At 40.0% G+C, this 27,811-nt stretch overlaps 2 protein-coding genes across 2 annotated transcripts in view; one reads left to right on the forward strand and one right to left on the reverse strand.

The window, feature by feature from the left end:
• LOC135512452 (kynurenine 3-monooxygenase-like) overlaps positions 1 to 12,960 on the forward strand; it is a 40,266-nt gene extending 27,306 nt beyond the window's left edge. The window contains exons 9-15 of the mRNA XM_064934498.1: positions 1,005 to 1,126; positions 1,721 to 1,868; positions 2,930 to 2,987; positions 3,234 to 3,316; positions 5,581 to 5,682; positions 5,838 to 5,897; positions 11,575 to 12,960. Coding sequence (XP_064790570.1) covers positions 1,005 to 1,126; positions 1,721 to 1,868; positions 2,930 to 2,987; positions 3,234 to 3,316; positions 5,581 to 5,682; positions 5,838 to 5,897; positions 11,575 to 11,715 — 714 coding nt within the window. The 3' untranslated portion in view covers positions 11,716 to 12,960. The remainder of the gene's footprint in view (positions 1 to 1,004; positions 1,127 to 1,720; positions 1,869 to 2,929; positions 2,988 to 3,233; positions 3,317 to 5,580; positions 5,683 to 5,837; positions 5,898 to 11,574) is intronic.
• Positions 12,954 to 27,573, reverse strand: LOC135512453 (opsin-3-like). Its single transcript, XM_064934499.1, has 4 exons — positions 27,127 to 27,573; positions 18,344 to 18,663; positions 15,721 to 15,972; positions 12,954 to 14,476 (listed from the first exon to the last, which is right to left on the reverse strand). The coding sequence occupies exons 1-4, from the start codon at positions 27,470 to 27,472 to the stop codon at positions 14,207 to 14,209; spliced, it is 1,188 nt and encodes a 395-aa protein (XP_064790571.1). The 5' UTR covers positions 27,473 to 27,573; the 3' UTR covers positions 12,954 to 14,206.
• Positions 27,574 to 27,811: the final 238 nt, after the last annotated feature.

Here is a 27,811-nt window from a genome sequence, read left to right on the forward strand (position 1 = left end):
ACTCACATCTCCCTCACTAGCTTTAAGCACCAGCTGTCAGAGCCATATTCAGATCACTGTACCTGTACTTAGCCTATCTGTAAACAGCCCATCTATCGACCTACCTCATCCCCATACTGGTATTTATTTATTTATTTTGCTCCTTTGCACCCCAGTATCTCTACCTGCACATTCAGCTTCAGCCGATCTACCATTCCAGTGTTTAATTGCTATATTGTAATTACTTCGCCACCATGGCCTATTTATTTTCTTAACTTACCTCATTTGCACTCACTGTATATAAACTTTTTCTTTTCTTTTGTTGTACTGTATTGTTGACTGTATGTTTTGTTTATTCCATGTGTAACTCTGTTGTTGTATGTGTCGAATTGCTACACTTTATCTTGGCCAGGTCGCAGTTGCAAATGAGAACTTGTTCTCAACTAGCCTACCTGGTTAAATAAAGGTGAAATAAAAAATCATTCTCCTGGTCCAGGTCTATACATTCACTTTATCTCAAATAAACTTTTAGCCACTAAACTTTTTCACCAACATCTTCACTTCTCAATTACTCTGGGTCCCACAGGTCGAGCCCTACTTTTTAACAGAGGTGAACGCTCCCACAAAATGTCAGCAAAGCATTTATAGCAGATAGGCAGTAAATCCCACCTCTCAGCCTCCACCGCTGCTACTATTAATACCATTATTAAAGTTCTGGCCTATTCAGCGAAAGAGGAACAGCTGTTCTGTTTGAGTGTAGCCAGGTTAATGCACCTAATTCAAGGGTACATTAGCACTGTCACTCAGTACAGCTCAAGGGTGCATTGGGAGGATGGTGAAAAATGCATTGCATTGCAAAAATGCATTGCATTGCCACCAAGGTAGCGACACTCTTAGGACTTCTAGGATAGGCTGGCCTGCTAACGCACCCACCATTACCATCTCGCTGCGACACATCCATCAGTTCATGTGAAGCATCCATTTGTTAGGCTTACTGCATTAATCTCCATACTGTTTGTTCTCAGGACAAGACTTTCACCTGCACACTCTTCATGCCGTTTGACGAGTTTGAAAATGTCACCACGGGCGACCAGGTCATTGAGTTCTTCCAGAAATACTTTCCCGACGCCATCCCACTAATAGGAGCGTAAGTGACTTTCCCCTCCCCTCCCCGTGTCCTTCCATCCCTCCATCTATCCTCCTTTCCCTTTATCCCTCCGGCCCACTTACATTTTTTTATTGCATCAGGGCAGGTCAAACCACATCCATCATCTCAAGGGTGAAGTTACTGACCCACCATTACATAGCCTGGAGAGCTGAGTTTTTTATTGAGCTGAACAGCATTGCAGCTGAGGTGTGTAACTCGTATAGTTTTTTCAGGGTTGACTTGACTTGAAAGGCAGCAGCAGAAACAGCTTAAATGCTGTTTTGTTTTAGATCCCCCACCCACTGTCTAAATCCAAAGTTAAATTATGTAATTTATTTTGAAATAAAGAATGTAACACCTACAATATAACACAACTAGCTGATGTGTTTGTTTTTTAATCCTAGCTGCCCTCCTCTGCCAATGCAAGGCCGGAGAGTATGACCATATTCTTCTCTCATTAGATACAATGGTTGAAAAGAGCGCATGGATAAGGTCCTGCAGTGTGGCTGTATAAGAAATATAGCATGTACCATACACTATGCATATCAATGTCATAGCGGTCATTGTGTGTCTCTCTTCTACCCTCTTTCACAGGGATGCTCTTAAGAGGGATTATTTCCGTCTACCAGCCCAGGCCATGGTGTCCGTGAAGTGCTCTCCATATCACCTTAGTGATAAGTGTGTCCTTATGGGGGATGCAGCCCACGCTGTGGTGCCATTCTACGGACAGGGGATGAACGCAGTAAGTCGAAGTATATGCAGTATATACAGAGGGGAACAGCAAGAGGGGGAGGAGGATGGAAGATATGAGACCTGCGTGGTCCTGTGTGGCTCAGTTACGAGCATGGCGCTGTCAAGGTCATAGGGCAAAGGTCATGGTTTCACTGTGTCTCTTAGCACATACAGTGCCTTAAAGAAGTAAAAACAGAAAGTGTTCACACCCCTTTGCTTTTTTCAAAATGTTTGTGTTACAGCCTAAATTCAAAATTAATTCAATTCTTTCTTTTTTTTGTCACTGGCTTACACACAATACCCCATAATGTCAAAGTGGAAGTATGTTTTAATTTATTTATTAAAAATTAAAAGCTGAAATGTCTTGAGTCAATAAGTATTCAACTCCTTTGTTATGGCAAGCCTAAATACGTTTAGGAGTAAAAATCTGCTTAACAAGTCACATAATAAGTTGCGCTCTGTGTGCAATAATATTGTTTAACATGACTTTTTAATAACTACCTCATCTCTGTACCCCACACATGCAATTATCTGTAAGGTCCCTCAGCCGAGTAGTGAATTTCAAACCAATATTCAGCCACAAAGACCAGGGAGGTTTTCCAATAAATTGCAAAGAAGGGATTGACACTTTGGATGGTGTATCAATACACCCAGTCACTATAAAGATACAGGTGTCCTTCCTAGCTCAGTTGCCGGAGAGGAAGGAAACCACTCAGGGATATATATGTAAAGGAGATATGTCCGTATTTAATTTTCAATACTTTTGCAAAACTTTCTAAAAACATGTTTTCTATTTGTTATTATGGGGTATTGTGTGTAGACCGGTGAGAAAAATAGTTGATTTTGAATTCAGGCTGTAACCGAATGAAATGTGGAAAAAGTCATGGATACTTTTTGAAGGCACTGTACATACGCAGCAGGGGTGCCTGTTTCTGTCGCGAGTACACCCCCTGGACAGGACACACATTATTATTCTTATTATAAAATATGACACCTTGATTTAATGTCATTTCCAAAATATTGTTGATTCAACGTCATTTGAAACAAATAGTTAACTAAGCTTATTTCCAGGGCTTTGAAGACTGCCTTGTTTTCAACGAAATCATGGACCAGCTCAACGAAGATTTCAGTGAGTGAACACACTGCACATTACAGACTGCACAGCAAATGTACTTTGACAGCCAGAGGACCATAGCATTCAAATCCATTTCCCCTGACGTCAAAGTACTTCTACAACAACCAGCTAGATGGGTTTGTTTTGTTGGTGGAGCTGAATATACATGTTTCATTTCATGTACCTGTGTGTGTCTGTGGATGTTGGGAAAATATATAATCTACTTTATATATTTTATTATATTCATTCTGGTTCTTTCAGGTGCTGTTCTGCCTGAGTACACTCGAGTCCGAGTCCCAGACGACCATGCCATCGCAGACCTGGCCATGTACAACTACGTCGAAGTAATTGAGTACCCATTTAGCCTAGTACAAGATCCATTACCAGGGTCTTATTCATCAGGGCAGACGTTTTCAAACATTTTGCAACAGAAACGGAAATGACCATTTCTTATTGGGCAAGTCCAAGTAGCTACTCCCTGTTTCAGTATGTTTTATACGGTTTGGTGCCCAATACAACCCAGTTTTGCCAGGCACAGTACAACTACAGTGATCAAACTATACAAATCAAATGTTATTTGCCACATGTGCCAAATACAACCTTACCGTGAAATGCTTACTTACAAGCCCTTAATCAACAATGCCATTTTAATGAGGCTATATACAGGGGGTACCAGTACTGAGCCAATGTGTTGGGTTGCAGGTTAGTCGAGGTCATTTGTACATGTAGGTAGGGGTAAAGTGACTATGCATAGATAGTGAACAGCGAGTAACATCAGTGTATAAACAAAGGGGGGGGGGGTTGTCAATGCAAATAGTCCGGGTGGCCATTTGATGAATTGTTCAGCAGTCTTATGGCTTGGGGTAAAAGCTGTTAAGGAGCCTTTTGAACCTAGACTTGGTGCTCCGGTACCACTTGCCGTGCGGTAGCAGAGATAAATCTATGACTTAGGTGACTGGAGTCTTTGACTATTTTGGGGGGTTTTCCTCTCACACCGCCTAGTATATAGGTCCTGGATGGCAGGAAACTTGCCCCTGTGATGTACTGGACCGTACACACTACCCTCTGTAGCATACAAGGTGGTGATGCAACCTTTCAGGATGCTCTCGATGGTGCCGCTGTAGAACTTATTGAGGATCTGTGGACCCATGTCAAGGGGGAAAAGGCGTTGTCGCGACCTGTTCACGACTTTCTTGGTGTGTTTGGACCATGATAGTTTGTTGGTGATGTGGACACCAAAACTCTCAACACGCTCCACTACAGCCCCGTTGATGTGAATGGCGGCGTGTTCGGCCCTCCTTTTCCTGTAGTCCACAATCATCTCCTTTGTCTTGCTCACGTTGAGGAAGGGGTTGATTTCCTGGCACCACACTGCCAGTTCTCTGACTTCCTCCCTATAGGCTGTCTCATCGTTGTCGGTGATCAGGACTACCACCGTTGTTTCGTCAGCAAACTTAATGATGGTGTTGGAGTTGTGCTTGGCCAAGCAGTCGTGGATGAACAGGGAGTACAGGAGGGGACTAAGCACGCACCTCTGAGCACGCACGCCTGATTTCAGCGACACTGGATCTGGAGAACTCTATGATGAAAAAGCTCTGTTTAGATAATGTAGCCATGGTGTCAACCATTTTAATCAATGAAAGAGATAATGTGAGCTGAACATCATATCTGTGTAACGTAATAGGTTATCTACTTAGCTTGGCCTCTGTTTGCATCAATCAATAGCTTTAACGGCCATTCTCATCGATTCAACATCATTTCTCAAAGACAGTGTGTGATTTAATAGATGGATTCATCTGTATAATCTCCAACATTTAGTGATGCCACACTGAATGAATTAGTGGCACCAAGAAGACAAGATAACACTAAGACCAAAACCAAAGGTTCTCTGAATCCCATGTGATTTGCAGCCTCGGTTATGACAATTATTGCCATCTAATTAGCATCAAAGATTACTGTTATTTCATTTTTCATAGCTCCTGTCTTCCAAGATGTTCAGAGAGACTGTCCACAGGCACAGCAGAGGGGTGTACTAACATTTCCCTCTGCTTGGGCAGAGGTTGGGGAGATTGAGTTGATTGAGTCCGGAGTAATTGACAGCAGGCGAGCTGCCAATGCGACATCACATGCTGACAGGAAGCAGTGATCTCACTAAATGTCCATCCTTTAATTCATCCTTCTGTGCACAAAGACGGTAATTGGTCTTAAGTGTTACCCTCCACTTGTATACTGCCACATTAGCCGTGCAGCCATTCTTCCCCGAGATCGCACGGGACACAACCAGCCACAGCACCTTGGCGAGACTCCATTACAATCATAACAACACCTGATTCCAGAGCTAAATGTAGCCTTCACTCTATATATAATTGAGAAAATTGGCACCCAATGCCCTTTTAATGAGCTTGTTTGTTCATGGTGTTTGTGGAGGTGAAATGTTAAAAAGGGCAGGTAATGCATGTCAAAGTGGTGGGTATATGGTCATTTTGAAAATTACATGTATTCCAGGAGAAATAATGGGGTTTTCAGTATGATGGGTACATGTAATGAATCAGGTTCATCCAGAGCAAAGGTGGCTCGATTTGCTGACATGTATTTTGTATCTTTTTAGATGCGGTCACATGTCAATTCCAAGTGGTTCCTGTTCCGAAAATACGTAGACAATACCCTCCACATTATTATGCCAAGGACAGTAATCCCCTTATATACCATGGCAAGTTTTTTCATAATACATTTCACTCCAATTGATAGTACATTTAATACGATTTTAAGTTTGCATTACTGTGAAGGATTCTAAAAGTCTATTTCTATGTGTTTCTGTATTTGTTTCTCTTAATGTCTCGGTGTTTCACCATTCCCTGTTCCCAGGTTACATTTACTAGGACAAGGTACCATGAGGCAGTAAAACGCTGGCACTGGCAAGACAAAGTAAGTAATGACATTGCACATTCTTCATTGTACAAGGGTCTTTGAGTGCATGCATTTAGAATGTTCTTTGTGTGCCCTTTCTGACATTTTGAAACTGCGCAATCCATTAACCTACAGTACTACTGCTTTTACAAAAATATTTTCAAAAGCAAGGTCAGAAAAGGGGAAATGATTATAACCAGAGTGACACAGCGCTTATCTTGTTGCAACCAAAAAGAAGATGTAGTTCCCTGTCTGACAAAGAGATGAGGTTGAGGTTATTCGTCGAGCCTGTTGGCCCTGGCACTGCCTCAAATTGTTTGATGACGTGTCATTTATTTAATAAAGAGAATAACAAATGGATGTGTGTGTGGGGGGGGGGGGGGATTTTGCAATGAATACTGAAATCTATTTGAAAATCGAAATTATTTTTTTTGTTTGATTTTATTTCATATTGGCTTTTAGACAATAGCCATAGACAAAAGGTTTGGAGATGGTTTGGAAATGACATAGCTTAATATAGACAGAAGTATGTCTATTCTACGAAATATATTCCCAAATAAATGTATCCTCAAATGTTTTATTTAGTCTGTTATGCTGTGTGAACTGAACTGACATGCGTGATTGTTGCTGACACTCCGATGTTCAGATGAAGGGAATGAAGTAGTCTATAATGTGCACCACCACAGTGCTCAACTCAAACAGCGGTGTGTAGCCTACTGTAGCTTCTCAAGGAAGTTGGGAGGACCATTTGAGGGAAGCATGTATTCTGACCAATGACGTACACTGAGCATTCAAAACATTAAGAACACGTTCTCTTTCCATGACATAGACTGAGCAAGTGAATCCAGGTGAAGCTATGATCCTTTATTGATGTCAAATGTTAAATCCCCGTCAAATCAGTGTAGATAAAGCTGAGACAGGTTAAAGAATAATTTTTAAGCCTAGAGTCAATTGAGCAATTGAGACATGGATTGTGTATTTGTGCCATTCAGAGGGTGAATAGGCAAGACAAACGATTTATGCCTTTGAACATTGCACCGGTTTGTGTCAAGAACTGCAACGCTGCTGGGTTTTTCACGCTCAACACTTTCCTGTGTGTATCAAGAATTGTCCACCACCCAAAGGACATCCAGCCAACTTGACACAACCTTGAGAAGCATTAGACTCAACATGGGCCAGCATCCCTGTGGAATACTTTTGACACGTTTAGAGTCCATACCCCGACTAATTGAGGCTGTTCTGAGGGCAAAAGAGCGGGGGTGCAACTCAATATTAGGAAGTTGTTCCTAATGTTTGCTATACTCAATGTATATAAACCATGGATTGTTGATGCTATGTATTGCCCATTGAGAGGCTTTCTACAGTATTTTAGATATTTTTTTGTAGTGGGGACAGTAACATTAGTAATCTCATTATACTTTAAGGAAAATGTTTATATTTATATATATATATATATATATATATATATATTTTTATGTTTAGCTCACATAATATAATTGAAACATATGCATTCAGGTGTGTCTAATATAATACATGTTGTAAAATGAATGTAGACATTAATAAATACATTTCTATAGCTTCCCAAATATATTTTACAACAGTGGGGGAGTGCCAAGATGGAGGCAAGGTAGATTCGACTCAGCGCCCCTTACCAGTCATCTAGTGTATACATAAATCATTTATTCTGACAAGCAGTCAATGCACAACAATTCTTAACGCAATAGCAGGAAAACACTCTTAAAACTTCTTATGGCTGCAGGGGCACTATTGAGTAGCTTGGATGAAAGGTGCCCAGAGTAAACGGCCTGCTCCTCAGTCTCAGTTGCTAATATATGCATAATATTATTAGTATTGGATAGAAAACACTCTGACGTTTCTGAAACTGTTTGAATGACGTCTGTGAGTATAACAGAACTCATATGGCAGGCAAGAACCTGAGAAGAAATCCAAACAGGAAGTGAGAAATCTGAGGTTGATATATTTTCAAACCATTGCCTATTGTAATCCCTGTTAGATATGAATGAAGAGTCACTTCCTAGCGCTTCCACTAGATGTCAACCATCTATTGAAATGTGAATGAGGCTTCTACTGTGTTGTGGGACTGAATAATAACAGAATGCATCAGACTTCTGTCAGAGATCCAGTTCCAGGTCACGCGCATAGCACATGTTATCTGCCTGCGTTCCGTTCCTCCCAAAGACACAAAGGAATTCTCCTGTTGGAACTTTATTGAAGATATATGTTTAAAACATCTTAATGATTGATTCTGTACTTAGTTTGAAATGTTTCTTCTACCTGTAATATAACTTTTTGAAGATTTTGTCCGCAAAAATGGTCGACCAGCACCAGCGTTTGGATAGGTGCACCAAACGCACTAACAAAAGTAGCTAATTGGACATAAATAACGGACATTATTGAACAAATCAAGCATTTATTGTGGACCTGGGATTCCTGGGAGTGCATTCTGATGAAGATCATCAAAGGCAAGGGAATATTTAGCATGTAATTTATGGTTTATTTTGACTACAACATGGCGGCTAATTTGACTATTGTTCTGAGCGCCGTCTCAGATTATTGCATGGTTTGCTTTTTCCGTAAAGTTTTTTTGAAATCTGACACAGCGGTTGCATTAAGGATAGGTATATCTATAATTCCATGTGTATAACTTGTATTATCATCTACATTTATGATGCATATTTCTGCTGAATCGATGTGGCTATGCAAAATCACTGGATGTTTTTGGAACTAGTAAATGTAACGCGCCAATGTAAACTCAGATTTTCTTATATAAATATGAACTTTATCAAACAAAACATACATGTATTGTGTAACATGAAGTCCTATGAGTGTCATCTGTTGAAGATCATCAAAGGTTAGTGATTCATTTTATCGCTATTTGTGCTTTTTGTGACTCCTCTCTTTGGCTGGGACAATGGCTGTTTTTATTGTGGTTTGGTGGTGACCCAACATAATCATTTGTGGTGCTTTCGCTGAAAAGCATATTTGAAATTGGACACTGTGGTGAGGTTAACAAGACTACCCTTAAAACAGTATAAGATACATGTATGTTTGAGGAATTTTAATTATGAGATTACTGTTTTGAATTTGGCGCCATGCACTTTCACTGGCTGTTGTCATATCATCCCGTTAACAGGATTGCAGCTCAAACAGTTAATGCAAAAGCAGTTTTGGAAAATTTATTTTGAAAGCAGTTTTGACCTTTAGTTAAAAAGAGAGGCAGATCCCAGTTTTCCATTGCTACCACATGTATTTCTCTATTCCTTTTAATTGCGTGCCTGGCATTGTTTTTCAAATGCAGTTCAAGCATGATTTACCTGCAGCTGTGCAACAGAGCTCTTAAAGGGGCAATGGCGTCTTAAAAGGGCAATGACAGCCTACTTTGTAATAGAAACCCATTTTTCCCACCAGTGAATAATAATTCATAATAATTTATATATTCATATTGAAAATAATGATTATTAATAATAACAACCAGGATGTTGTGTCCAATAGGGTAAATGCAGATGGACAAACCCCATGATTCAGCCTGTAAATTTTATAACCACTATGCTGCCTCAGTTGGGCAACAGGTGATAATGCTTATTGCTAATAGCACATCTGATAATATAGACCATGCATAGGCTATATACAGTTGAAGTCCAAAGTTTACATACACTTAGGTTGGAGTCATTAAAACTATTTTTTTCAACCACTCCACAAATTTCTTGTTAACAAACTAGAGATTTGGCAAGTCGGTTAGGACATGTACTTTGTGCATGACACAAGTAATTTTTCCAACAATTGTTTACAGACAGATTATTTCACTTCTAATTCACTGTATCACAATTCCAGTGGGTCAGAAGTTTACATACGCTAAGTTGACTGTGCCTTTAAACAGCTTGGAAAATTCCAGAAAATTATGTCATGGCTTTAGAAACTTCTGATAGGCTAATTGACATCATTTGAGTCAATTGGAGGTATACCTGTGGATGTATTTCAACGCCAACCTTAAACTCAGTGCCTCTTTGCTTGACATCATGGGAAAATCAAAAGAAATCAGCCAAGACCTCTGAAAAACAATTGGAGACCTCCACAAGTCTGGTTCATCCTTGGGAGCCATGGAACCACGCAGCCGTCATACTGCTCAAGAAGGAGACGCGTTCTGTCTCCTAGAGATGAACGTACTTTGGTGCGAAAAGTGCAAATCAATCCCAGAACAACAGCAAAGGACCTTGTGAAGATGCTGGAGGAAACAGGTACAAAGTATCTATATCCACAGTAAAACGAGTCTTATATACACATAACCTGAAAGGCTGCTCAGCAAGGAAGAAGCCACTGCTCCAAAACTGCCACTGTCAGACTACAGTTTGCAACTGCACATGGGGACAAAGATCGTACTTTTTGGAGAAATGTCCTCTGGTCTGATGAAACAAAAATATAACTGTTTGGCCATAATGACCATCGTTACGTTTGGAGGAAAAGGGGGGATGCTTGCAAGCTGAAGACACCATCCCAACCATGAAGCACAGGGGTGGCAGCAACATGTTGTGGGGGTGTTTTGCTGCAGTAGGGGCTGCGCACTTCACAAAATAGATGGCATCATGAGGTAGGAAAATTATATGGATATATTGAAGCAACATCTCAAGACAGCAGTCAGGAAGTTAAAGCTTGGTCACAAATGGGTCTTCCAAATGGACAATGACCCCAAGCATACTTCCAAAGTTGTGACAAAATGGCTTAAGGACAACAAAGTCAAGGTATTGGAGTGGCCATCACAAAGCCCTGACCTCAATCCTATAGAAAATGTGTGGGCAGAACTGAGAAAGCGTGTGCGAGCAAGGAGGCCTACAAACCTGACTCAGTTACTCCAGCTCTGTCAAGAGAAATGGGCCAAAATTCACTCAACTTATTGTGGGATGCTTGTGGAAGGCTACCCGAAACGTTTGTCCCATGTTAAACAATTTAAAGGCAATGCTACCAAATACTAATTGAGTGTATGTAAACGTCTGACCTACTGGGAATGTGATGAAAGAAATAAAAGCTGAAATTAATCATAAAGTGGTGATCCTAACTGACCTAAGACAGGTAATTTTTTACTAGGATTAAATGTCTGGAATTGTGAAAAACTGTATGTATTTGGCTAAGGTGTATGTAAACTTCCGACTTCAACTGTACATGGTCCAATATGTTATTTGGCCCATTTTTGGATGTGGAAATTATATTTTAGATGGTGTCAGTACAGTTAGATTTTCATACATTTTGGAATAGAATGTCTTCTTAAAAAGTCACCAAAATTGAGTTTTTCAGTCCTTCTACGCAAGGGGACTGGAATTGGTCAATCTCAACAGTTTAATATATGTACAAAATTAAGCTCTTTCCAAAAAAGCATGATTGTCATTACTTTCTTACATGAAAGGGGAGGTTAACTTGGCTATAGACAATCGATCTGAGACTAAAGTTTCAGTCATCTGATTTTTGTTGTTGTTACTTAAACACTTTTCTTGTTTTATTCTCATAACATTTCCTTTCACTTTTAATTTCCTTTCACCTTGTGCTCATTTCTAGTGCTTTTAAAACTCAAATTGTGCTATTTTGTTTTTCTGTAGCCCACATTTTCAATATTTAAATAGTCTTAACGATGGAAGATCATTTGATTTCCAATTTTTAAGAAACTGAATTATTTTGTTCCCCTCAGGTGATCAACCAAGGCCTGTTATGTGTGGCAGCATCTGTTGTGGGGGGCTCCTACCTTCTATTCAGATACCCCCCTAACATGCCCAACATCTCCATTGAGCAGCTGTGGACCAGGCTGCAGGCCCTCAAGAGTCCCTTCTGAGGTTTTGTGGGCTAATACCTCTTCGTCCCAGATAAAGGGGTGAAAACAGAGCTAGAAACAAGATGGAAAAATACAGTGTTCTGTGACCCAATTACCAATGTAATTTTTTCATAATGTACATTTTATTGACTGTAATTGAAGGCCTGTGGGGCACATTTTGTGTTAATGTACATGTAACTACCAAAATGATTACCCCTCTTTCAAAGTTAATGAGAATTCTTCTTCTAGCCATGGTAACCAAAATAACTGGGCATTTTTATACATAACCCTAGGCATAATAGTGTCACACCCTGACCATAGTTTGCTTTGTATGTTTCTATGTTTTGTTTGGTCAGGGTGTGATCTGAGTGGGCATTCTAAGTTGGATGTCTTGTTTGTCTATTTCTATGTCTGGCCTGATATGGTTCTCAATCAGAGGCAGGTGTTAGTAATTGTCTCTGATTGGGAACCATATTTAGGTAGCCTGTTTGGTGTTGGGTTTTGTGGGTGATTGTTCCTGTCTCTGTTTTCACCAGATAGGCTGTTTAGGTTATCATACGTTATTGTTTTGTTAAAGAACCATGAATAATCACCACGCTGCGTTTTGGTCTGCCTCTCCTTCAAGTCAAGAAAACCGTTACAAATAGGCTGTTAATTTCTTATTTAACTCAGTAACCACACCTGTGTGGAAGCACCTACTTTAAAAATACTTTGTGTCCCTCATTTACTCAAGTGTTTATTAACCAACATCCAACTCGTGTCAGTCATGTTGCAGTAATTAAACATTCCAAATAATTTGTGGCATATTATTGTCCCAGTTCCATGTCAACATGCCAGAAAATAACTTAAGTGGCTTTTTTTGTGGGTGTGTTGAATCAAACATAAATACAGAAAATAATGTTCTTATCTTCGAGGGCATTACATTAGACCACAGTATTATTTTTTTGATTGAGGTTGCAACTGCAAAGTTCCTTTATTTATCTAGGCAAGACAGTTATGAACAAATTCTTATTTTCAATGACGGCCTAGGAACAGTGGGTAAACTGCCTGTTCAGGGGCAGAACGACAGATTTGTACCTTGTCAGCTCAGGGGGTTTGAACTTGCAACCTTCCGCTCTAACCACTAGGCTACCCTGCCACCTGTCTTAATGCTGTCCCATGATCACAATGCTACTGCTCAACAATACAACTGTAGTAGCCATGGCTGCATGACCCGTGTTGACAAATAATTATTTATCATTAAAGTTAGAAACATTGTTAATACAATTTGCCTTGATGTGAGTGTTATTGAATTAATGAATTTGCAGTTGCTTGTGGCGGAGTTATGGCTTGCAAAACCTGTTTGATGAATTAATGAATTTGAGCTCTTTCACACTTGCTCACTTCTTAATCATGGAGTCCTTCACACAGCATAACATGTTTTGAGTGAAAAAGGACAAACATCTAAGGCGCACACATTTTTATGAAAAAATGTTTTCTGTGGGATAAACCAGGCCTATAATTCTACTGTAAATGTCAAGCTCAAAGTGGTAGCTACTAGCTAGGCTTATGAATGGCTTGCTCTTACGACAGTCTCAGGTCACCACAGATGTACATATATGATGACATGGTGCCTATATAGAGCTGAATAAGATCATCTCCTCATCAACTCTACTCATAAGGGACGACTCGGGAGGCTTATGAAGGGATCTCTGTCTGCAACCTGGAGCCGCTGGAGTTTCTTATCACTGCTGCCTGTGGAACCAGTCTGATCTTGACCACAATCTCCTCCCTCTTTAGTTACATTCATATTATTCGACATAAATAATTCCACGAAATGTAATTTCACAGTGATTGCACTTATCACGCTAGCGAGTATGGTGACAATTAAATTAGGAAGATTTTTTTTTTTAAATACATCTCATTTGTGGCTTTCTTAAAATATGATTTCTTTCTCACATCCAGATACAATAAAGGCAGAGAGAGTATTGTGCAGAATGTGCTGCTGCAATATTGTAAGGCTTTTCCCATCAGTCATTCAGCACTGCTGCACTGCACTGCACTGCTGCCAACCAGGGAAATAATAATTATCAACATCACTTCCTCAGCCAATCAGTGATCCATTAACACTGCTAGCCTCCGGCATCGCACAGGAGGTCCTGTTCAAAAACACTAAACTCAGGATGAGACTATGTCGAAGGCTGGCTGACACGATTACATAGGCGCTGTTGAAAATAACAGGGTACAAGTTAAGAGAGATACGTCACAAATTCACAGCTACATCATTTGTTTACCACAACTGTTGGTAGAAAAAGTGTTTCCTGGCGAGACAGTCTGAGAACAGGACATTAAACACTTCCAGTAGTCTTGGGTCAAAAAGGTGTTTTGGCTTTTGAGAGGAAACACCTCCGGGTTTACTGCATCATGAGAGGAAGTCCTGAGGTATACAGAGGAACAGGTGTTAGATGGAGGTGATTAGTCCCCATGGTGGCCTGGGTGTAGCATGACGTACTGCAATACCGATAATGCTCTGTCACAGCGGCCGCACCTGGATGACCTCTGACAACATACGGCCGCTCTTGGAGGTGGTGTCCAGGTGGTGAATGTCGTTGTTGGCGATGATGAAGATGATGGAGGAGGAGCTGAAGGTCACCCTCTTCTTTGGTCGTTCCCCATCTCCTCTGTGGGACATGAAGATTGGGCGGATGGGCCGCTCGATGCTCCGGGCCAGGGGGCGGTTCTTGACGCTGTGCTGAATCCACGAGAGCCGGGAGCACAACAGCTGCAGCAAGCAGCGCCGGAACTGCCAGAGGAACAGGAGGAAGAGGAGAAAAAAGAGAGAGGGAAGAGTGGTGTTACTCAAATGTAAGTATTTGTTCACTTTTCCAAAAAGAAAAGACACCATGGTAATGCTTTAACATTAAGTGTTCGAGTCAATTTGTTCAAAGCGTTGTTGGGCGATTGACATTTTAAGGTAGCCTCAGATTGAGACGGCATATGCAGCGTTTACCGTGAATTTCCTGTTGCTGTAGGATTACTTTCCTGCTGTAGCAAACTGGCTCAAATTAAGATCCTACAAGATCACAAACTTTTACAGATGAACCATTGAGAGCTTCCTGTCGTGCTGTATGATATTTTATCAAATAGGGCTCTCTTCTGTTTCCCACCCCTACCTTGTCACAACAAAACTGATTGGCTCAAACGTATTAAGAAGGAAAGAAATTCCACAAATGAACTTTTAACAAGGCACACCTGTTAATTGAAATGCATTCCAGGTGACTACCTCATGAAGCTGGTTGAGAGAATGCCAAGAGTGTGCAAAGCTGTCATCAAGGCTTGCTACTTTAAAGATTCTCAAATATAAAATATTTATTGATTTGTTTAACACTTTTTTGGTTACTGCATGACTCCATATGTGTTATTTCATAGTTGATGTCTTCACTATTACTCTACAATGTAGAAAATAGTACAAATGAGTAGGTGTGTTCAAACCTTTCACTGGTACTGTATATATAGTTATACTCCAGACTCCAACATTGCTCGTCCTAATATTTATATATTTCTTAATTACATTATTTTACTTTTAGATCTGTGTGTATTGTTGTGAATTGTTAGATATTACTGTACTGCTGGAGCTAGGAACACAAGCATCTCACTACACCCGCTATAACATCTTCTAAATATGTCTATAGGACCAATACAATTGGATTTGATTTGATATTCAAGCCATACTGCAAAACTAAGTGACAACATTATCGTGAACGTTTACAGAGATGTTATTTTATTGTTGAAGTTAATCAGTGTAGTATGTTGAAGGGACATTACACTCCAAAGTTTGTCAGATGTTTTTAGCCCTCAAAAGTGGTATTTTGCTGAGATAAGTCCATGTCATCTGTTTTATATATTCAGCTATTATGCTACATTGAGGTCTGAAAACATCAGATAAACTTTGATTTTGAAGTGTGTTTCCCTTTAAATTTGGGAAAAGGCTTGTTTCAAAGCCTTTCTGCTATCAGCATTAGTGTGTCAGGTGAGAGGTCCCATCACCTTTCTGCTCATGGAGATGTAGATGAGAGGGTTATAGGCCGTGCTGGACTTGGCGAAGAAGGAGGGGATGATGGCGACAGCAGGGGTGACCATGCTCTTCCTGCCAAAGGCTTCCATCATGGACACCACGGCGTAGGGCGTCCAGCACACCAGGAAACAGGAGATCATCAAGAGGAACATGACGGCCACTTTTTTCTCGTAGCGCAGGATCTTAATAATCTGCACTGTCTGAAGGTCCTGGATGGAGCGGAGCTGTTGGGAATGACAATAGGAAAGAATCTCATCACTCACGAAAATGGTCTAATTAGAATATGTAAAAAACAACAAAAAACATTCCAGTTATACACTGAACATACAAAACATTAAGAACACATGCTCTTTCCATGACATAGACTGACCAGGTGAAAGCTACAGTAGGATCCCTTATTGATGTCACTTGTGAAATCCACTTCAATCAGTGTAGATGAAGGGGAGGAGACAGGTAAAAGAAGGATTTTTAAGCCTTGAGACAATGGAGACATGGATTGTGTTTGTATGCCACTCAAAGGGTGAATAGGCAAGACAAAATATTTAAGTGCCTTTGAACGGGGTATGGTAGTAGGTGCCAGGCACATGGGTTTGTGTCAAGAACTGTAATGCTGCTGGGTTTATCCATGCTCAACAGTTTCCCATGTGTATCATGAATGGTCCACTACCCGAAGGACATCCAGACAATTTCACACAACTGTGGGAAGCACCGGTGTCAACATGGGCCAGCAATAACTGTGGAACATTCAACACCTTGTAGTGTCCATGCCCTGAGGAATTGAGGGGTGGGTTATATGTCACTTGTACTGACATTATGCACTCCCTACTAAAAATAAGATTGTCTCTGCATGTGAATGTCAGCTACTTCTGTCGGACCTTTACCGAAGATAAAGAGAGGATCTTTATTGAAAAAGGATATGCTTGATCCTGTGGTTGTTAATGTCGGAGAGAAGATAAAAGTCTCCGTCTTTCTTATGCTTAAAAAGATGAGGCCATAGAGGACACAATGACATTGTCCCATGGCATCATTATGTAGTCTACGTATCCGTTTGCATGAGATAGTGGGTTTACTGATATACCTGTCAGCGTAGCGGAGCCACACCTGAGGCGTTGTCCATTCAGTGGTGCTTAATGTTGGCATCGGCCTCAGATCCCCAAGCGCATGCGCTAGAATTTCATTTGTAGGCTACTACCTCATTTTGCCATTGTTTGGTCGAGTTCACATTGTTTGTCTTGCATCCTTGATGAATGTAAGTACTAGCCTACCTTTGATTTATGCCTTATTTAAAGGCCCAGTGCAGTCTAAAACGTGATTTTTCTGTGTTTTATATATATTTATACACTATGAGGTTGGAATAATACTGTGAAAATTATGATAATGCCTTTTAGTGTAAGAGTTGTTTGAAAATGAGCGTCTGAAGGTTCTGCCTGTTTTAGTGAGATGGAGTATATATATATTCTTTACCATTTTCTTTACCATTTTAATTTGAAAACAATCACAGTAAGGTACTTATATTAACTGTTACTCAGAAATGATTTCATATTATAAAAATGGCTGCATTAAACCTTTAAATGAATTATGTAGATGTATCTGTTGATTTGTTCACTTTCCCCCAAAAAGTGGTAATACTTTAACATTAAGAGCTCGATACAATTCGTAGCTCTGAAGGATCAGCGTTGTAGGGCGTTTGAAATGTAAAGGTAATTTCCGATTGAGCCAACATGTGCAGTGTTTACCGAGAATGCAGGTTTCGCGATCACGGGAACATTGCCTTTAAATTTAAATCACGCTATATCGCGGATCTTCATTGCTACGGATTGAATCCAGCCCTAAATTGCTCTTAAACATGTCAACATATGTCATATGCTACAGATGTAAGATTTTAATTGGATACTTCTTTTGTTGCACAGCAGGTAAAGCAAACTTGTAGTGTATTCAATGTTTAAAAAGGCTTTTAAAGTTTGTACTTTCCACTTTAAAATGTCAGACTTGATTTTTCCTAATTAAAAAACGTATCAACACCTATCAAAATTGTTCAGTACATTTAATCGACATAATCGATTTTTCTGCTGAAGCAAATTGGCTCAAATTAAGATCCTACATCTGTATACGCTATAGCCATACCACAAGTGACAAAATTACATTATTGTGAACGTTTACAGAGAGTTTATTTGACTGTTTTAGTTCATCAGTGCAGTATGTTGAAGGGATATTACATTCCAAAATCAAAGTTTGGCAGATGTTTTTAGCCCTCGAAAGTGGTCCTCTGCTGAGATAAGTCCATGTCCCAGGTCATCTGTCTTGTATATTCAGCTATTATGCTACAATGACAGTCCACCACATCATACCCAAAAGTTTCCCGATTGGCAATGGGTAGTTCATGTTTAATTTAATTGTGTATTAGAAACACAGTGTGAGATCATTGCGAGGGGATTTTGCCAGTGGTTGAATGGAGAACTAAGCTTCTGTCCTCGTTTGCAACAGTAACCAAGGGGGGCGGGGACTGGCTTAGCGAAGGGTCACCATATTAAAACATAAAGCAATAGAAGAAAATGGGAGAAAGTGACAGCAAGACTGCCTTGTCCTTGTTCTTACCATTTGCACTGTGTAAAGAATGTTCCCGTAGCAGTAGATCATAATGCCCACTGGTACGAAGAAGCAGGCCAGGAGAAAGAAGAGGACGAAGGAGCAATCGTTAGGGTCCTTGGAAGTCCAGTCCAGAGAGCAGCCTAACTGGTGGATCTCCAGAGTGTAGCGGTTCCACCCCAGGAGAGGAGCCCCTGTCCAGACCAGGGAGTAGAGCCAGATGTAAGTGATGCACCTCCAGGCCCAGGGGAAGTCCACCACCTTAGCATGGACCACCCGGATGTAGCGCTCATAGGCCAGGGCAGAGAGACTCATGATGGACACGATGCCTGGAAAGGAGGGAGATGGGTGGTGATGCTGAGTAATGACTAGCGAATCTGGGTTACAAAATATATATACCGGTAGGTAGGCCCTGATTGTTACTGTCTATTGGTTATTACACTGTTGTTCTCTACACGGTAGCCCCAAAGTTAGAGAAGCGAGCCAGCAACTGGAAGGTTCCCTGTTTGAATCCCAGTGCCGACAGAGGAAAGAAATCTGGCGGGAGTGAGCCGGGAACAGGGATGGTTGCTGGCATCAATATCTGAACTAAACTGCTCATTGGGCGCTGCACTGCGGCTGCCCACTGCTCTAGCCTCTCTAACCGATTGTGTGTATGTGTATGTGTGTGTATCGGAGGGGTTGGGTAAAAGAAGAAGATACATTTCTGTCTGGACTAATAAAGTCTAGCTTATCTTGGGGGGCGGCAGGTAGCTTAGCAGTTAAGAGAGTTGGGCCAGTAACCGAAAGGTCGGCTAAAAGCCGACTAAAAATCTGCCGATGTGCCCTTGAGCATGACACTTAACATGAATTGCTCCAGGGTCACAGTGAAACCTCAGAGGGTGTCTCAGGGAGATTTGGATATGCAAAAAACAAATTTCCAATTCACATGATTATAATACACACTTGTACATGTGTGAAATAGGACCAATGTAAGCACCCACCTGATGATGATTTTATTACAGTTATTACTCAGTCCTCAATCAAATATTTTCTCAATATACTCGATATTCAATATCATAAATATCCTATTGCAGGGGTCTCCAACCCTTTCTAGCATAGAAAATGTAACTTGTCACAAGCTACAATTTTTTGATAGCCATTAAAGTAGGTACTTTCTTCTCTCCTCCACCCCCGAAACACCTCCCCAGGTCCTTGGTGTACAAGATATGTGTTTTCTGTCAATATACCCAGCTAATGGTTAATAAACAACTCTAAGGTGGACCCGTAAAATAATATTTGGTGTTTTCCTGAATTCTGTTTTCTCTGTTTTATTTGTCCTGTTTTAGGATTTTTTTATTCTGTGTTCTACTCTTAATATTACAATTATTCACAGAGAAACAACGCAAATGGATGGTCTGAGTCCATGTCAATGCTTAAATCTCATCAAAAGTCCATCCATAAGGTCTGGAACAAAAAAAGGAACACCTTATTTTTCTTGTGTAAATCCCCTTTAATTACATTCAGTTTCTCCATTGTACAGCAATTACTTTTGCCAGACATTTGGTCCAATCAACAATCAACTACCTGCCCTTCAGGACATCCTACAACACCCAATGTCACAGGAAGGCCAAAAAGATCATCAAGGACAACAAACACCCGAGCCACTGCCTGTTCACCCCGCTATCATCCAGAAGGCGAGGTCAGTAAAGGTGCATCAAGCGGGGAACGAGAGACTGAGAAACAGTTTCTATCTCAAGGCCATCAGACTGTTAAACAGCCATCACTAACATCACTGCCAACATACTAACTCAACTCCAGCCACTTTAATAATGGAAAATTGATGTAAGCAATTTATCACTAGTCACTTTATATACCCTACATTACTCATCCCATATGTATATACCGTACGCTATACCATCTACTACATCTTGCCATCTTGATGTAATTAAATGTATCACTAGCCACTTTAACCAATGCCACTTTATATAATGTCCTCATACCCTACATTACTCATCTCATATGTATATACTGTACTCTTAACATCTACTGCATCTTGCCTATGCCGTTCGGCCATCACTCATTTATATATTTTTATGTACATATTCGTATTAATTCCTTTACACTTGTGTGTATAAGGTAGTTGTTGTGGAATTGTTAGGTTAGATTACTTGTTAGATATTACTGCATGGTCGGAACGAGAAGCACAAGCATTTCACTACACTCGCAATAACACCTGCAAACCATGTGTACGTGACAAATACATTTGATTTGAAGTGTTGCAGCACAGCTGCGTTGCATTATAGAGGGAGCTGTTTGAGCACAGTGTTACTGGACACTATAACACAACTTATACATAAGGTGTCAGTACAGGTCAAACTGACAGGACCACGCTGCATGAGTGCAATAAGTGTAACCGATGCAGGATGTCCTTAGATAGTCATCTAAATTTAGAGTCGAATAATGTGTGAGTGGTTTCACATGCTGTAGTAAATGAATATGGTATCAATAATCTCTAGCATTGAACTATTTTTCTGAGTGGATTTAGAGTGCCTGCAGGCTAATTATAATGAATTGTTATATATATATTATATTTAATAATTAATTGTAAACAGCATCTTTTTCAGTGTCTCTGCATTGGTGCAGGCTGTTCTTCTGTAGGGCACTGTAACGGTTTTCTTCTGGGGAATGAGAGGCGGACCAAAACCCAGAGTGGTTACTTGTAAACATCTTTAATAAAGATGAACAATCTACAAAACAAGAAATGTGAAAAACCAAAACAGCCCTATCTGGTGCAACAAACTCAGAGACAGGAAAAATCACCCACAAAACCCAACACTAAACAGGCTACCTAAATATGGTTCCCAATCAGAGACAATGACTAACACCTGCCTCTGATTGAGAACCATATCAGGCCAAACATAGAAATAGACAAACCAGACACACAACATAGAATGCCCACCCAGCTCACGTCCTGACCAACACTAAAACAAGGAAAACACACCCGAATGATGGTCAGAACGTGACAGGCACACTGGTATTGAATGATATTCTGGGCTGTTTTGGCTACTCTTGTGCACTTAAAAAAATCCTTCACATTTTACTGATCTGTTCAAAAGCAAATTTGGATCATAGTAGTAATAATAATAACAATAATATTAATTGATTCAACTAGTATAGCACTATTCATTACATAAAAAATCTCAAAGCGCTTTAAGGCAACAAAGAATACAAGCAATTTAGAAAAAACAATACAGGACACTCAATTTAGTATGATATGTTACGTTTCGTATGATATGTATTAATTTGTGGATGTCCATCATCCATTTCACATGATATGCTATGAATTGCAATTCGTACAATATGTTACGAATTTGCAAAATCACAATAGGTTACAAACTTGAAAAACCCAAGATAGGTTAAGAAATCCAATTTATTGTTGCTAACGTTAGCTAGGTGGCAAAAACTAATGTTAGGTATCTGGCTAACGTTATTTAGGCTAGGGGTTAGGGTTAAAGTTAGCTAACATGCTAAGTAGTTGCAAAGTAGCTAAAATGTAGTAAGTAGTTGCAAAGTTGCTAATATGCTAAAGTTGGTGGGTGGGCCTATGCCCTCCCAGGCACACCCGTGTCTGCACCCCCAGCCACTGTAGAGCCAGGCCCAGTCAATCAGAATGAGTTTTTCCCCACAAAAGGGCTTTATTACAGACAGAAATACTCTCCAGTTTCATCAGCTGTCGGGTGACCTGCAGTTGAGTCGCACTGGACGCACTGTCAAATTCTCTAAAACAACATTGGAGGGGGCTTACGGTGGAGAAATTAACATTCAATTATTTGGCAACAGCTTTGGTGGACATTCCTGCAGTCAGGATGCCAACTGCACACTCCCTCAAAACTTGAGACATCTGTGGCATTGTGTTGTGCTATGCCAGCAAAAAAAAACACGACACTAAACAATACATTAATTGCACTATAATGGTGCCCACAAACTGTTAGGGCTTTCAGAAAGATGTCCCAACAGCAGAACTTTCTTTTCAGCACCATGGGGGTGAATTCTTACCACTGCTAAACCTGGCTATCAGTAGGGCCTTGTCTGGCTGTGAAACAGTTCCTTCAGCCTCATTTACTGCCGTTTAAAAAAACAAAGCTGATATGGCTGACTTGCTTAAACAAATGTGGTTTCTACTGACAATTGATAAGCAAGCAGGTCGCTACACCCGCAATAACACCTGCAATAACATCTGTTAAACACGTGTATGTGACAAATAAAATTGTATTTTATTTTATTTATATGTACAAACTATGGCATAAGGGGACATCAACAGGATAAGAGGCATTCCATAATTTTGATTAAGACATTAATGAGCCAGCTAGGACGGCCGTAGTCAATCTAACTATTTGTTCAGCACTTTTGAAATGTACAGCGACAAAATTCAGAATATGGGCCGTTCTTACAGTATTCTCCCTGTACACCAAGTCAGAACCATAGCATAAATGAAGGGGGCATATAAGCAGACAATGAAATCTCTTACAATATTCAATGATTACATTTCTATAAAACAGGCTATAGGCACCACCAAGTCAGGGGGGAAAGGACTAAATTATTAGGGTGAGGCACATGTGCTACTAACAGCTTACTACACAACATACACTTAGTATTACTATCTTAGCTACAGTATACATATATCCCTGGCATAGTACATATAATACATTTATATGTAAGACATTTATATGTATGCTGCAACATACAAGACATTTTTGGACTCACCTAGTTGTGCTGTGCTCACTTGAACAGGAAGGTGGCCCTGTGGTCCTTGTGGGCAAATTTTGTCATTAACCTTTGTCATCAAAGTCTGGCATTCTCTGGATTTATGGTGCTTTCAAGACAATTGGGAACTCAGAAAAAAACAAAGTCGAATCATGACGTCAGTGATCTTCAGGTCAGAGCTCCAGAAAGAGGCCTGAATTCCAGACCTGGAATTCCGAGTTGGATGACTGTTCAAAGCATATTTTCCCAGTCAGAGCTTGTTTTTTCAGAGATCCCAGTTGTCTTAAATTGACTGAAGTCCAGTGGTGGAAAAAGTAACCAACTGTCATAAATTGAGTAAAAGTAAAGAAACCTTAATAGAAAATGACTCAAGTAAAAGCACTGGTGCAAATACTTAAGTAAAAATACTTTAAAGTACTACTTAAGTAGTTTTTGAGGGTATCTGTACTTTTCTTTACTATCTACATTTTTGACAACTTTTAATTTTACTTCACTATATTCCTAAAGAAAACAATGTACTTTTTACTCCATAAATTTTCTCTAACACCCAAATGTATTCATCACATTTTGAATGACTAGCAGGACAGGAAAATTGTCAAAATCATGCACTTACCAAGAGAACATCCCTGGTGATCCCTATTGCCTCTGATCTGGTGGACTCACTAAACACATATGCATTGTTTATAAATTATGTCTGAGTGTTTGAGTGTGTCCTTGGCTATCCGTAAATGTAAACATTTTTGAAAATGTGGCCGTTTGGTTTGCTTAATACAGGGAATTTAAATTATTTATACTTTTACTTTTACTTTCAATACTTAAGTATATTTTAGCAATTACATTTACTGTTGATACTTAAGTATATTTAAAACCAAATACTTTTAGACTTTTACTCAAGTAATATTTTACTGGGTAACTCACTTTTACTTGAGTGATTTTCTATTAAGTTATCTTTACTTGTGTTCAAGTATGACAATTGGGTACTTTTCCCACTTTTCCGTGTCAGGGAAAATGTATGGAGTAGAAAGTACATAATTTTCTTTCGGGATTTAGTGAAGTAAAAGTAAAAGTTGTAAAAATTATAAATAGTAAAGTACAGATACCCCAAAAAACTACTTAAGTAGTATGATCAAGTATTTTTACTTAAGTATTTTACACCCCTGCTAAAGTTTGAGATTTTCCCGTTCCGAGTTTCCAGTGGTTGCAGAAGTCATGCTGGATTGACAGCGTGGCCAGTGCCCATGGTGTTGAATGTTTATCCTTTTAATCTTGGAAAAGAGACCCTTAAACCCATACTTGGACCACACACCCACTCCACTGAATAGCAGGCTAGTGATTGCTTTGCAACGCTTGCCGTTTGCCACTGATTCCTTCCATTGTTGAATTTGGGATTTCTAACTTGTTGTGTAATGTTTTTGTCCAATGGCCGATTAGCACCGATACATTTGATCAATAATTTCTCTTCAGAATTTCTCTTCATATGACAAGGATTGAAAAGATTTGTCAGTAGATTGTCAACTTGATTCATAATGATGACTGCTAGCTTGCTAGCTAAGATTTTGAATGTATGATGTTGACAAGTTTCTCTCTAGGCTTCTTCCTAGGTTTTGGCCTTTCTAGGGAGTTTTTCCTAGCCACCGTGCTTCTACACCTGCATTGCTTGCCGTTTGGGGTTTTAGGCTGGGTTTCTGTACAGCACTGATGATTTTTATTTTTATAAATAAATTTGATTAGATCAGTCCAATCAAAGTTACGTGATTTGATGTAATTGTATCAGTGACCAAACCTTCTTGGATGGGCACTTCTGTTTTTTTTCTTCTTTTTTGTTTGTTGAATTTTTACCCCCTTTTTCTCCCCAATTTCGTAGTATCCAATTATTAGTAGTTACTATCTTGTCTCATCACTAAAAGTCCCGTATTGGCTCGGGAGAGACGAATGTAGTCATGCATCTTCCGAAACACAACCCAACCCGGAAGCCAGCTGCACCAATGTGTCAGAGGAATCACCATGGACCTGGTGACCTTGGTTGGCGCGCACTGCACCCAGCCCACCATGGGAGCCGCTGGTGCGCGATGAGACAAGGCCAAACCCTCCCTAACCCGGATGACGCTAGGCCAATTGTGCGTCGCCCCACAGAGCCTGGGCGCGAACCCAGAGTCTCTGGTGGCACAGCTAGCGCTGCGATGCAGTGCCTAGACCATTGCACCACCTGGGAGGCCCTGGATGGAGGCCCCGGATGGGCACTTCTAATGTTACTCTATACTTTCATTTCCGAGCTCTACCCATAGATTTTGCGGTGACATAGTGTCTCCATGAGTGACAGAACACTGAGCCAATCACAGGGCAATGAGAGAAGATAATATATATTTTTACATTGCTTGCAAACTGGTATTAACAAGTATTAATTTCAAAATAAAATGCAAAACAGGCAACAACAAAAAAATGTTTAGCTAAACAGGTGGGGCTCAAAACAGAATGACGGGTCACTACTGATGTTGTGTGACAAAACTGCACATTTTAGAGTGGCCTTTTATTGTCCTCAGCACAAGGTGCACCTGTGTATTGATCATGCTGTTGAATCAGCTCCTTCATAAGCCACACCTCTCAGGTGGATGGATTATCTTGGCAAAGGAAAATGCTCACTGACAGGGATGTAAAACAAATGTGTTTAGAGAAATACGCTTTTTGAGAAATAACATTTTAGAGAAATTAAGCTTTTTGTGCATATGGAACATTTCTGGGATCTTTTATTTCAGCTCATAAAACATGGGACCTACACTTTACATGTTGCGTTTATATTTTTGTTCAGTGTAAATTGAGTGTCCTGGATTTACATTTGCTATGTTACCTCTAGTCTATGAGACCAGGCTGGAAAAAACAACATCACGAGGTGGACAGTCATTAGAAAGTTCATGGTTTGAGTGGACAGACAGCACTGTCTTACCAAGGTGTCTCGCTTTAGTGAGGTGCATAGTCAAAACTGTTCGCTGCTCTGGCCCCCCAATGGTGGAACAAACAAGCAGACAGCGGAGTCAATCACCACCTTCCGGAGACACCTGAAACCCCACCTCTTCAAGGAATACCTAGGATAGGATAAGTAATCCTTCTTAAATGATTTAGATTATTGTAAAGTGGTGTTCCACTGGATGTCAGAAGGTGAATTCACCAATTTGTAAGGCTCTGGCATCTGCTAAATGACTTAAATGTAAATGTAGTGAGGTATTGGGGCATGTACCATGTTTTTATCCACTACAGTAACAGTATGTACTATGGTAACACCCATCCATCCAGCCATCAAAAATTAACCATTTGTTTTTGGAGATCAGAAATATCATGATGTGATATTGTAAGAAGTTTACATATATGTATTATATATCGGAAGGATGAGAAAAATCACCCATATAATAAATACAGTAGGTCAACCTTGTGGTTAGCCAACAGTAGGTTGCATGTGCCTGAGAGAGATGAGGGTAATAGAGAGAGAGAGAGAGAGAGAGAGAGAGAGAGAGAGAGAGAGAGAGAGAGAGAGAGAGAGAATGAAGACGGCCCTAACCAGCTTCAAGTTTTCATCCATATAGTGATCTGCATAGTGGCAATGGCATTCATAAACATCAACAACTATGTAAAGACTGGTTTCCTAAATCAATAGGGAGAAAGTGGGCTAAACAGTTCTCCCTTAGAATAAGATGGATGGGAATTGTCCCCTGCAATAGACTTTAATTGGACCACTTATGAAAATGCAATAGCTCAAAATACTAAACTTCTTTATCCGAGTAGTTTTAACACATAAAAACATGAAACACAAATGAAATGGAAAGGATGCCACTAAAATTACTTGGATTACTTCAAATATATAAAAACATATTTTGAATTAACTCATAAAGGGATAATATGTGATTTCTACATCCATTTATTTAAATTATATATAGGCTACTCATTAATTATTGTAGAATATATCATCAACTTTGTTATTGTTTGATCTTCAGATTGCGCCTGTAATATGTGTGAATCTCGGCGCGACACCCAGAAAGGACTGAAGTACTACTAACCAAATAAACTGTTGCTGAATCCGTCCCAGATGCATGTTGCCGAGTTCCAGACCCATCCGCCTTTGATGCACGAAACAAACGTAAAGTTGATTCCAATGACAGACACCAACACGTCACTTATACTAATGGTTACTATTAACAAATTTGTGGGCGTCCGGAGTATCTTGAATCTGTAGTACAGCACGATGACAATCATATTAATGCAAAATCCGAAGACTCCGATTGTTCCGATGGCAAAAGCAAGAAGTTTGTAAGTACCAACCGCAAATATATATTCTTCTGTATTTTTTTCAGTGCTAGCTAAATTCGCAGGATTTATTGCTTGAATAACTTCGCTCCCAAACATTGTGCGCGATGACCTGTCTAGTGTGGCTAGGAGGGAAGATCTTCTGCGCTGCAGATTATTAAAGCTGCTCTAAACCAGTTAAACGTGCGAAAGCTCTTTTGAGAAAACAGGGCAATTTTCCTGATGATGGAAGGCTCAAATGTAGAGTATTTCTCGAGGAGTTACATCCCCAGCAGTTTCCATCCGTCACTATAATTAGTTGGCATCCACTGTACTGTACCCCCAGACGGGTAAAGTTGTGTTCGGGACATATCTACATTTTCACACGACCCTCCCCTTGTATTTTAAAATAAATTGAACTCCCTCCCCTTCAGTGGAATTAACTGAAGAAAAAATACA

This window comes from Oncorhynchus masou, chromosome 24 (assembly GCF_036934945.1).
Source record: "Oncorhynchus masou masou isolate Uvic2021 chromosome 24, UVic_Omas_1.1, whole genome shotgun sequence".
Taxonomy (NCBI): domain Eukaryota; kingdom Metazoa; phylum Chordata; class Actinopteri; order Salmoniformes; family Salmonidae; genus Oncorhynchus; species Oncorhynchus masou.